General features: G+C 48.3%; 1 protein-coding gene across 1 annotated transcript in view; it reads right to left on the reverse strand.

Annotated features, from left to right (window-relative positions):
• Nucleotides 1–9,210, reverse strand: part of LOC118453565 (uncharacterized) — a 51,847-nt gene extending 42,637 nt beyond the window's left edge. The window contains exon 1 of the mRNA XM_087838318.1: nucleotides 9,168–9,210. Coding sequence (XP_087694444.1) covers nucleotides 9,168–9,210 — 43 coding nt within the window. The remainder of the gene's footprint in view (nucleotides 1–9,167) is intronic.
• Between the last annotated feature and the right edge of the window lie 2,461 nt (nucleotides 9,211–11,671).

Consider the following 11,671-nt stretch of genomic DNA (forward strand, 5'->3'; position numbering starts at 1 on the left):
TGTGGTTGTTGGTGCGGCTGTAGTGGTTGTTGGAGCTTCAGTCGTGGTTGTTGGTGCGGCTGTAGTGGTTGTTGGAGCTGCAGTCGTGGTTGTTGGTGCGGCTGTAGTGGTTGTTGGTGCGGCCGTCGTGGTTGTTGGTGCGGCTGTAGTGGTTGTTGTAGCTGCAGTCGTGGTTGTTGGTGCGGCTGTCGTGGTTGTTGGAGCTGCAGTCGTGGTTGTTGGTGCGGCTGTTGTGCTTGCTGGAGGTGCAGTCTCGGTTGTTGGAGGTGCAGTCTCGGTTGTTGGAGCTGCAGTCGTGGTTGTTGGTGCTGCAGTCGTGGTTGTTGGAGCTGCAGTCGTGGTTGTTGGTGCGGCTGTAGTGGTTGTTGGAGCTGCAGTCGTGGTTGTTGGTGCGGCTGTAGTGGTTGTTGGTGCGGCCGTCGTGGTTGTTGGTGTGGCTGTAGTGGTTGTTGGTGCGGCCGTCGTGGTTGTTGGAGCTGCAGTTGTTGTTGTTGGTGCGGCTGTCGTGGTTGTTGGAGCTGCAGTCGTGGTTGTTGGTGCGGCCGTCGTGGTTGTTGGAGCTGCAGTCGTGGTTGTTGGTGCGGCCGTCGTGGTTGTTGGTGCGGCCGTCGTGGTTGTTGGTGCGGCTGTAGTGGTTGTTGTAGCTGCAGTCGTGGTTGTTGGTGCGGCTGTCGTGGTTGTTGGAGCTGCAGTCGTGGTTGTTGGAGGTGCCGTTGTGGTTGTTGGTGCGGCTGTAGTGGTTGTTGGAGCTGCAGTCGTGGTTGTTGGTGCGGCTGTAGTGGTTGTCTGAGCTGCAGTCGTGGTTGTTGGTGCGGCCGTCGTGGTTGTTGGTGCGGCTGTTGTGCTTGCTGGAGGTGCAGTCGTGGTTGTTGGTGCGGCTGTCGTGGTTGTTGGTGCGGCTGTAGTGGTTGTTGGAGCTGCAGTCGTGGTTGTTGGTGCGGCTGTAGTGGTTGTTGGAGCTGCAGTCGTGGTTGTTGGTGCGGCCGTCGTGGTTGTTGGAGCTGCAGTCGTGGTTGTTGGAGCTGCAGTCGTGGTTGTTGGTGCGGCTGTTGTGGTCGTTGGAGCTGCAGTCGTGGTTGTTGGAGCTGCAGTCGTGGTTGTTGGTGCGGCTGTTGTGCTTGCTGGAGGTGCAGTCTTGGTTGTTGGAGCTGCAGTCGTGGTTGTTGGTGCGGCTGTAGTGGTTGTTGGTGCGGCTGTAGTGGTTGTTGGTGCGGCCGTCGTGGTTGTTGGTGCGGCTGTAGTGGTTGTTGTAGCTGCAGTCGTGGTTGTTGGTGCGGCTGTCGTGGTTGTTGGAGCTGCAGTCGTGGTTGTTGGTGCGGCTGTAGTGGTTGTTGGTGCGGCCGTCGTGGTTGTTGGTGCGGCTTTAGTGGTTGTTGGTGCGGCCGTCGTGGTTGTTGGAGCTGCAGTTGTTGTTGTTGGTGCGGCTGTCGTGGTTGTTGGAGCTGCAGTCGTGGTTGTTGGTGCGGCCGTCGTGGTTGTTGGAGCTGCAGTCGTGGTTGTTGGAGCTGCAGTCGTGGTTGTTGGTGCGGCTGTTGTGCTTGCTGGAGGTGCAGTCTCGGTTGTTGGAGCTGCAGTCGTGGTTGTTGGTGCGGCTGTAGTGGTTGTTGGTGCGGCCGTCGTGGTTGTTGGTGCGGCTGTAGTGGTTGTTGTAGCTGCAGTCGTGGTTGTTGGTGCGGCTGTCGTGGTTGTTGGAGCTGCAGTCGTGGTTGTTGGTGCGGCTGTTGTGCTTGCTGGAGGTGCAGTCTCGGTTGTTGGAGGTGCAGTCTCGGTTGTTGGAGCTGCAGTCGTGGTTGTTGGTGCGGCTGTAGTGGTTGTTGGTGCGGCCGTCGTGGTTTTTGGTGCGGCTGTAGTGGTTGTTGTAGCTGCAGTCGTGGTTGTTGGAGCTGCAGTCGTGGTTGTTGGAGCTGCAGTCGTAGTTGTTGGTGCGGCTGTTGTGCTTGCTGGAGGTGCAGTCTCAGTTGTTGGTGCGGCCGTCGTGGTTGTTGGAGCTGCAGTCGTGGTTGTTGGTGCTGCAGTCGTGGTTGTTGGAGCTGCAGTCGTGGTTGTTGGAGCTGCAGTCGTGGTTGTTGGTGCGGCTGTCGTGGTTGTTGGAGCTGCAGTCGTGGTTGTTGGAGCTGCAGTCGTGGTTGTTGGTGCGGCTGTAGTGGTTGTTGGAGCTGCAGTCGTGGTTGTTGGTGCGGCTGTAGTGGTTGTCTGAGCTGCAGTCGTGGTTGTTGGTGCGGCCGTCGTGGTTGTTGGTGCGGCTGTTGTGCTTGCTGGAGGTGCAGTCGTGGTTGTTGGTGCGGCTGTCGTGGTTGTTGGTGCGGCTGTAGTGGTTGTTGGAGCTGCAGTCGTGGTTGTTGGTGCGGCTGTAGTGGTTGTTGGAGCTGCAGTCGTGGTTGTTGGTGCGGCTGTAGTGGTTGTCTGAGCTGCAGTCGTGGTTGTTGGTGCGGCCGTCGTGGTTGTTGGTGCGGCTGTTGTGCTTGCTGGAGGTGCAGTCGTGGTTGTTGGTGCGGCTGTCGTGGTTGTTGGTGCGGCTGTAGTGGTTGTTGGAGCTGCAGTCGTGGTTGTTGGTGCGGCTGTAGTGGTTGTTGGAGCTGCAGTCGTGGTTGTTGGTGCGGCCGTCGTGGTTGTTGGAGCTGCAGTCGTGGTATTTGGAGGTGCCGTTGTGGTTGTTGGAGCTGCAGTCGTGGTTGTTGGAGCTGCAGTCGTGGTTGTTGGAGCTGCAGTCGTGGTTGTTGGTGCGGCTGTAGTGGTTGTTGGAGCTGCAGTCGTGGTTGTTGGTGCGGCCGTTGTGGTTGTTGGTGCGGCTGTTGTGGTTGTTGGAGCTACAGTCCTGGTTGTTGGTGCGGCTGTTGTGGTTGTTGGAGCTGCAGTTGTGGTTGTTGGAGGTGCCGTTGTGGTTGTTGGTGCGGCTGTAGTGGTTGTTGGAGTTGCAGTCGTGGTTGTTGGTGCGGCTGTAGTGGTTGTTGGAGCTGCAGTTGTGGTTGTTGGTGCGGCCGTCGTGGTCGTTGGAGCTGCAGTCGTGGTTGTTGGAGCTGCAGTCGTGGTTGTTGGTGCGGCTGTCGTGGTTGTTGGAGCTGCAGTCGTGGTTGTTGGAGCTGCAGTCGTGGTTGTTGGTGCGGCTGTAGTGGTTGTTGGAGCTGCAGTCGTGGTTGTTGGTGCGGCCGTCGTGGTTGTTGGTGCGGCCGTTGTGGTTGTTGGTGCGGCTGTTGTGGTTGTTGGAGCTACAGTCGTGGTTGTTGGTGCGGCTGTTGTGGTTGTTGGAGCTGCAGTCGTGGTTGTTGGAGCTGCAGTCGTGGTTGTTGGTGCGGCTGTCGTGGTTGTTGGAGCTGCAGTCGTGGTTGTTGGAGCTGCAGTCGTGGTTGTTCGTGCGGCTGCAGTCGTGGTTGTTGGAGCTGCAGTCGTGGTTGTTGGTGCGGCTGTAGTGGTTGTTGGAGCTGCAGTCGTGGTTGTTGGTGCGGCCGTCGTGGTTGTTGGTGCGGCCGTTGTGGTTGTTGGTGCAGCCGTTGTGGTTGTTGGAGCTACAGTCGTGGTTGTTGGTGCGGCTGTCGTGGTTGTTGTTGCGGCTGTAGTGGTTGTTGGTGCGGCCGTCGTGGTTGTTGGAGCTGCAGTCGTGGTTGTTGGAGCTGCAGTCGTGGTTGTTGGAACTGCAGTCGTGGTTGTTGGAGTTGCAGTATTGGTTGTTGGTGCGGCTGTCGTGGTTGTTGGAGCTGCAGTCGTGGTTGTTGGAGGTGCCGTTGTGGTTGTTGGTGCGGCTGTAGTGGTTGTTGGAGCTGCAGTCGTGGTTGTTGGTGCGGCTGTAGTGGTTTTTGGAGCTGCAGTCGTGGTTGTTGGTGCGGCCGTCGTGGTTGTTGGAGCTGCAGTCGTGGTTGTTGGAGCTGCAGTCGTGGTTGTTGGTGCGGCTGTTGTGCTTGCTGGAGGTGCAGTCTCGGTTGTTGGAGCTGCAGTCGTGGTTGTTGGTGCGGGGTTAGTGGTTGTTGGTGCGGCCGTCGACGTTGTTGGTGCGGCTGTAGTGGTTGTTGTAGCTGCAGTCGTGGTTGTTGGTGCGGCTGTCGTGGTTGTTGGTGCGGCTGTAGGGGTTGTTGGTGCGGCCGTCGTGGTTGTTGGAGCTGCAGTCGTGGTTGTTGGTGCGGCTGTAGTGGTTGTTGGAGTTGCAGTCGTGGTTGTTGGAGCTGCAGTCGTGGTTGTTGGTGCGGCTGTTGTGCTTGCTGGAGGTGCAGTCCTGGTTGTTGGAGCTGCAGTCCTGGTTGTTGGTGCGGCTGTAGTGGTTGTTGATGCGGCCGTCGTGGTTGTTGGAGCTGCAGTCGTGGTTGTTGGTGCGGCTGTCGTGGTTGTTGGTGCGGCTGTAGTGGTTGTTGGAGCTGCAGTCGTGGTTGTTGGTGCGGCTGTCGTGGTTGTTGGAGCTGCAGTCGTGGTTGTTGGAGCTGCAGTCGTGGTTGTTGGTGCGGCAGTCGTGGTTGTTGGAGCTGCAGTCGTGGTTGTTGGAGCTGCAGTCGTGGTTGTTGGTGCGGCCGTCGTGGTTGTTGGAGCTGCAGTCGTGGTTGTTGGTGCGGCTGTCGTGGTTGTTGGAGCTGCAGTCGTGGTTGTTGGTGCGGCCGTAGTGGTTGTTGGAGCTGCAGTCGGGGTTGTTGGTGCGGCCGTCGTGGTTGTTGGTGCGGCCGTCGTGGTTGTTGGTGCGGCCGTCGTGGTTGTTGGAGCTGCAGTCGTGGTTGTTGGTGCGACTGTAGTGGTTGTTGGAGCTGCAGTCGTGGTTGTTGGTGCGGCCGTCGTGGTTGTTGGAGCTGCAGTCGTGGTTGTTGGTGCGGCCGTCGTGGTTGTTGGTGCGGCTTTAGTGGTTGTTGTAGCTGCAGTCGTGGTTTTTGGTGCGGCTGTCGTGGTTGTTGGTGCGGCTGTAGTGGTTGTTGGTGCGGCCGTCGTGGTTGTTGGAGCTGCAGTCGTGGTTGTTGGTGCGGCCGTCGTAGTTGTTGGTGCGGCCGTCGTGGTTGTTGGTGCGGCTGTCGTGGTTGTTGAAGCTGCAGTCGTGGTTGTTGGTGCGGCTGTAGTGGTTGTTGGAGCTGCAGTCGGGGTTGTTGGTGCGGCCGTCGTGGTTGTTGGTGCAGCCGTCGTGGTTGTTGGTGCGGCCGTCGTGGTTGTTGGAGCTGCAGTCGTGGTTGTTGGTGCGGCTGTAGTGGTTGTTGGAGCTGCAGTCGTGGTTGTTGGTGCGGCCGTCGTGGTTGTTGGAGCTTCAGTCGTGGTTGTTGGTGCGGCCGTCGTGGTTGTTGGTGCGGCTTTAGTGGTTGTTGTAGCTGCAGTCGTGGTTGTTGGTGCGGCTGTCGTGGTTGTTGGTGCGGCTGTAGTGGTTGTTGGTGCGGCCGTCGTGGTTGTTGGAGCTGCAGTCGTGGTTGTTGGTGCGGCTGTAGTGGTTGTTGTAGCTGCAGTCGTGGTTGTTGGTGCGGCTGTCGTGGTTGATGGAGCTGCAGTCGTGGTTGTTGGAGCTGCAGTCGTGGTTGTTGGAGCTGCAGTCGTGGTTGTTGGTGCGGCTGTCGTAGTTGTTGGTGCGGCCGTCGTGGTTGTTGGTGCGGCTGTCGTGGTTGTTGGAGCTGCAGTCGTGGTTGTTGTTGCGGCTGTAGTGGTTGTTGGAGCTGCAGTCGTGGTTGTTGGTGCGGCCGTCGTGGTTGTTGGTGCGGCTATTGTGGTTGTTGGTGCGGCTGTTGTGGTTGTTGGAGCTGCAGTCGTGGTTGTTGGTGCGGCTGTAGTAGTTGTTGGAGCTGCAGTCGTGGTTGTTGGAGCTGCAGTCGTGGTTGTTGGTGCGGCTGTCGTGGTTGTTGGAGCTGCAGTCGTGTTTGTTGGAGCGGCACTTGTGGTTGTTGGTGCGGCTGTTGTGCTTGTTGGAGCAGGTGTTGTGGTTGTTGGTGCGGCTGTTGTGGTTGTTGGAGCTGCACTCGTGGTTGTTGGAGCTGCCGTCACAGTTGTTGGAGTTGCCGTTGTGGTTGTTGGTGCGGCTGTTGTGGCTGTTGGAGCTGCAGTTGTGGTTGTTGGAGCTGCAGTCGTGGTAGTTGGTGAGGCTGTCGTAATTGTTTGAGATGCAGTCGTGGTTTTTGGAGCGGGTGTTGTTGTTGCGGCTGTTGTGGTTGTTGGTGTGGCTGTTGTGGTTGTTGGATCTGTCGTCATCGTTGTTGGTGCAGCTGTCGTGGGTTTGCAACATGTGATAGTTATTTTAGTAGTTTTGATACACATTTTTGCATTCCTGAATCTCCAATTCCGAAACATTATTTGCTATTTGCCAGATGTTTGATATATTCATTTAGCATTTTTCCAAGTAGATTCTTCCTGTGTGTTGTACACACATATATTTCCCTTTTTATGTTCAGTAAATTCCATCTTCTTGACAACTTTCTATTAATCAGGATATCAGTATTAGGAGGCATTTCATTTCTTTTGTGATCATATGAACCAAAGTCGTATGTTGGAATGCAACGGGACTTCTTTGTTGCACTGATTGGGACATATGGATTTTTTCTGTATAATGCTGTAGTTGACTGGAGTTATTCTTATAAAACATGTTATTTTTTTCCTTTTTTTTTTGTTCCCCTAGGTCAGGGGTCGGCAACCTGCGGCTCTTTAGTCCTTATAGTGCAGCTCCGCTTGGTTTGGGAAAATAAATTAGAAGTATTTAGCTGAAGTGTATTTTATTTATGTTACTTATTTTTTTTAACTTGTAGTTCTAAATTGGAAGATTATTGTGACATTGAGATATAAAAATAAAAGTCAATTTTATTATTTTTTCATCGCTCAAAATAAGCGTCAGACTCGCGGAAGTCGGTGTGCCTGCCGAAATGCTGTGCATTTATCGAGACTTTGAACCCCAGGTAGGACAGTTATGAATCTTCGGATCCACATTGTCAGCAGCTATTCTCCACCGTGAACTATGTTAAAAACAAACACCGCTCACGCCTCACAGATGGCAGCTTACAGTCTTGCGTAAAGATGAAAGTACAGCCCCGATTTGCAGACGCTGTGCGCATACAGCCGGCTGTAGCTTTTCAGCTCACAGCCCGACACATACCAACACAACAGCATAGATGGCACAGACGTTAAGGCGGCGAGGCATGATTGTGGGTGCCGCTCAGGTGCGTCCGCCTCCCCTGCAGCAGTGCTGCAGACCACGCCATGCCACACACATTAACCTGGTAAAATACATATTTAGGCAGAATTTTGCAAATATCTATTTTTCATATTTTAGCAGCATAGTGCTTTTTTTTCCAATTATTTTTTAAAGTCAGGTCAAGTCTTCAAAAGCCCAAAGGATATATATGGGTGGCGGCTCACAACAGTTTTTGTTTGCTACATGGATCCTTTTAGTTCAGCTTTCCTTTTGTTATATTTCTTTAAGAGTTCAAAATGTGTTCATTACATAAATAAAATCTAATTTTCTCTGTAGAACTTCATGGATTTCATAAGCAACACACCTTAGCTGTTCACACAAAGCATAAAGGTAAAAAACAATATATACAGTGTTATCTTAATTTTAGATGTCAGAAAGTATTTGCGGCTCGCTGTGTTTTCTTTTGCGTGGAAACCGGGGCCAAATGGCTCTTTGGGTCTTAAAGGTTGCTGACCCCTGCCCTAGGTAGTTAATTGCTTTGGATTTATTACTTTTTAAGTTAAAATAAGTAGATAATGGATTGGATTTGTTTGTTATTTGTTTTTGTTATTTAATTGTTTGCGTTCTTTGTGTTTCTGAAATCATCTTATCCACCAGTATTTATACTCCTCTTTTTGTCTTGCTTTTTGGTCAGTTTTGGTGCTATTTTTTGTTAATTTTCCTGTTAAGTTTGTTTTTTGTTGAATTGTTTTTTTGTGATACTTCGGTCTTATGTTGCGATTAAATGCACAAGCGTTTCAGTGGTTGAAAAATGGATTATGTGTATATTTGGCGCTGAATCCTTTATGTGCCTAGATTGTGTCTGTCTTTCATTCTTGACAAGCTGATAGAATAGCAATGTTAAAGAATGAGAATTTAGTTCTGTATATTAAATGAACTGTACAACAATATACTTTCATTCTATAACTATTACCTTAATATACACAGCAGTTTGTCTCAGTTTCATAGGTGAAGAAGAAAATTTAGAATAGTGGAACATGAAAGGCATTTAGAATTTTTACATTTATTACTCACGACAAGTGTCAATGTCTGAAGTTAATTTGAGTTTAAATGATCTGAATTTTAGGAGCAGGACCACGCCTCCAGACACATCCCTTCTCGTTCTTATCTGTAGATATGATTCCCCTGTCCTACAAGCTGTTCGTTCTTGTTTTTGCGCCCCACCCTCCTTCCCCTTTTTCAGTTCTTTCACCTTTTCACTTCTTCACTTCTCATTAGTACATGGGGATTTCCCAGGCCCGGGAGCTGCCACCAGTCTTCTCCAAGCCCTTCCCCAAACCACACCTCAATTCAAGTTTAAGCCATTCACCTTTATCTACTAAAAACGCTCTCAAGCCTAAAATGAGAACGTGGGTCAAGCTAGTGAAATATAATTTTTGTTTAGCACATTTTTTCTATAACAAGCAATGTCATGAGATATGACATAGTTCAAGTAGTGAAACTTTAATGGTGCAGCCTAGGTAAACTTATTACCATGCTGTATAAATGTTTTGCCAAAATTAATTATGGCAAATAAAGGTATCACCGTTAGCCATATTTTTGATATATGGCAACCTTTACCTGTTATTCCTTCTGTGTGAATATTTTTTTAATACAGTCATTTTTTAATGATATTGCTAAAAGTGTCACAAATCTAGCCTCAATCATGTGCCTTAATGTTTTGAGGACCTTTTTCAGAACTGAATGATTTTAAATGGAATGATGCAAGTGTGCTATTCCATATACTGTGAGGAAAACCAAATGCTGAGTCAAGAGGGGAAGAATCAGAGAGAAATTGTGGGGTTCTTTTAAGAAAAACATTTGCCAGACATGCACTCAGAGTGTTCACTGAACCCACAACTTGTAGGTATTAAAAAAACTCAACTAGATTTAGTTACTGCACTCAAAATAAAGAAATGCTTAACCATTAAACTACTATGACACACAACTTTAATACAGTCTGCATATTCTCTATAGCAATTATTCTTGAGGTTATACTTTCCAGTGCTACAACAGTTTATTGATTTTGCATCAACAGTAAGTTTAGCATCGCTTAGCTTACCTGCTAGAAGCAAGGAAACTGATATCATCAGTGCAACACCCATTGTTCAACCAGTTAAATCTGTAAAAGAAACATATGTCAAGGTTTGTTTTATGGTCTGGTTCTTTTTACTCTGCACTTGAGTTTCTGGACTTGTGTTGTTTATTTAATTCTTATATGAGGGCCCAGGGTTTTGTAACTTTATATTATTTCATGTATTCATTCTCTTAGAATATGTAACCTTGTTCTCTCTTTAGAGTCAAATTCTTCCCCGAGTGTTCCCCTGCTTCCTGTGTCATGTCTGTTGTATTAACTCAGTGGTTCCCAAACTTTTTTTGCTGGGCCCCCCTTTGTTTTACACGAAAAAAAATTCGTGCCCCCCCTCCTTCCCCCGCGCGCACGCACATGCACTAACACATCCTCCAACCACACACACTCATATTTTGCTCCATTGCGGTTTATTTCACACCTCAAACATTTAGTAAACAATTAAGCAAATACAAGTAACCTGCAATAAATAACAGGTAGTAGTAAAATAAACTACTAACTCTTTTACGCTACGTCCGCACCTACACAGGTATTTTTGAAAACGCAGCTGTTTCATCCACACGTAAACGGCGTTTTGAATCACCGAAAACTGAGATTTTTCAGTAACTCCTTTATTGCAGACAAGGAATACAGAGTTCATCCAGCAACATCAAAGGTATGTGCCTCTTTTCACGTCAGGCTGTGCGCCACGTTATTGTTTACATGAGATGAATTGCAGAATGGCAGATCGAGATGAAATACTGTTACTGTTAATCTGACTGTCTTCAGGCTTTACAATCAGTTACTGTCCCTCCATTTACAAAGGCAGAGGCGTCACCATGTGATTATTTTACGTGTAGTTGTTTTTTTCCCTTCTGTGTAATAATATTCAACATGGCTATCGATAAATTTTTCAAAAACTGCCTCTCTGTGCAAAATAGATTTAAAAACATAAACAACTGTGGGATACTGTTTGTCCGTGATTTAGACAGGAGGAACAAATCGTGGCAGGATCAGCCTGATATTATTTGTAACTCTACTGTATACAGAGCTAGCATCTCCAAAATGTCAGGAGTAGTTAGTCATTACAGCAAGTGTTTGTGAACTAAAAATCAAGAATGTGGGATACTGTTTGTCCGTGATTTGAACAGCCCAGTGCTGCTCCCAACAAAGGGAAAACCAATTCTGCAGGGGAGACCTACCTCGGCACTTGTGCAGGTGAAACCAAAGGGAAGATATGCTTCACCATATTTTCTAGTCTTTGGCTTAGAATGAAGTTGGTTTGGAAACATATTCAGTGATGCTTCATCTCCTGCTTTGCGTTTCTGTGGGCGCCCCGTGCTAGCAGTGTCCAAGCGTTTTGTTTTTTTCCTTTTCTTACTGCGCCCCCTCCCCCCTGCCATGGCTCTGCACCCCCCCTAGGGGGCAGGCCCCACACTTTGGGAAGGTCTGTATTAACTGAATTTGTGTGTCTGTCTTCCCCCTTTAGTTGTCACTTCATCTGGATTTTAGCATTTTTGCCATTTTGGCTGTATCACAATAAACCTAATCAACAGCTCATTTGTTGCTCAATGCTGCCTGGCTGTGAGTGTGCACTTTGTTCCTCATCTCCACAACTAGGGATGAAGGACTGGTTCTTGCAGCAAACTGGTTTTCAGTAATTCAGTTCCTTGGAATTGCTTGCCTATTTATTCTGCTTATAGGTTCCTTTTAGACTTACATTACAATAAGCTCAAGAAGTGATATCAATATTGGAATTCCTAAATTCTTATCAATTCCCATCCCTATCTACAACACATACACAAACACGCACACACAAAATCTGTCATTATGTTACTAAGTTAAAAAAATTAGTAAGTGGAATTTTAAGTGGAATTAATATTATTATGCTTTAAAATGAAATGATAAATCATTACTATTTAAAAAATCATATTGGTACAAACATCATTAGTTTTATAAGTCATAATACAAAAAAAATCAGATTTACAGTACAGAAAATATGTTCCATTGTACTTACCAAAACTGGAATCAAATGGAAATGTTTTAATTCCTGTTTGTTTTTTGGTTTTTTTATCTGTAGATGTCTTCAATTTTTTATTTTAAAATGGTGCAGTTCACCTCTTTGCTTTGGTAAATCTTTCACCTTATGTTCCTGTCAAAACACCTTTCGTCCTTATATATTTCAGCAGAATTAGGGCTAATGACGTAAGTGAGAAATGATTAATGAGGTTGTGGCACCTCTAGAATGTCACATCACAGGATTCACAAGTTTGTCAAGCCACGTTTCTTGGCTTAATATAACATTGCCTCTCCCTTCTTTTTGTTTCTCAAGAGTGACTCAAAGATATAATGACAGACCACATACAGAATTCTAGTATGGTGAGAAGAAGTTGTAAGAAATGAAAGAGATGTATGATCAAAGTAAAGGGACATCTTTACAGAGTGTGAGCCTCTCGAGTTATTTACCACACGACACGACAACTTTATAGTGATATTCT

Source organism: Neolamprologus brichardi, chromosome 3 (assembly GCF_056152115.1).
Source record: "Neolamprologus brichardi isolate AB-2024 chromosome 3, ASM5615211v1, whole genome shotgun sequence".
Classification (NCBI taxonomy): domain Eukaryota; kingdom Metazoa; phylum Chordata; class Actinopteri; order Cichliformes; family Cichlidae; genus Neolamprologus; species Neolamprologus brichardi.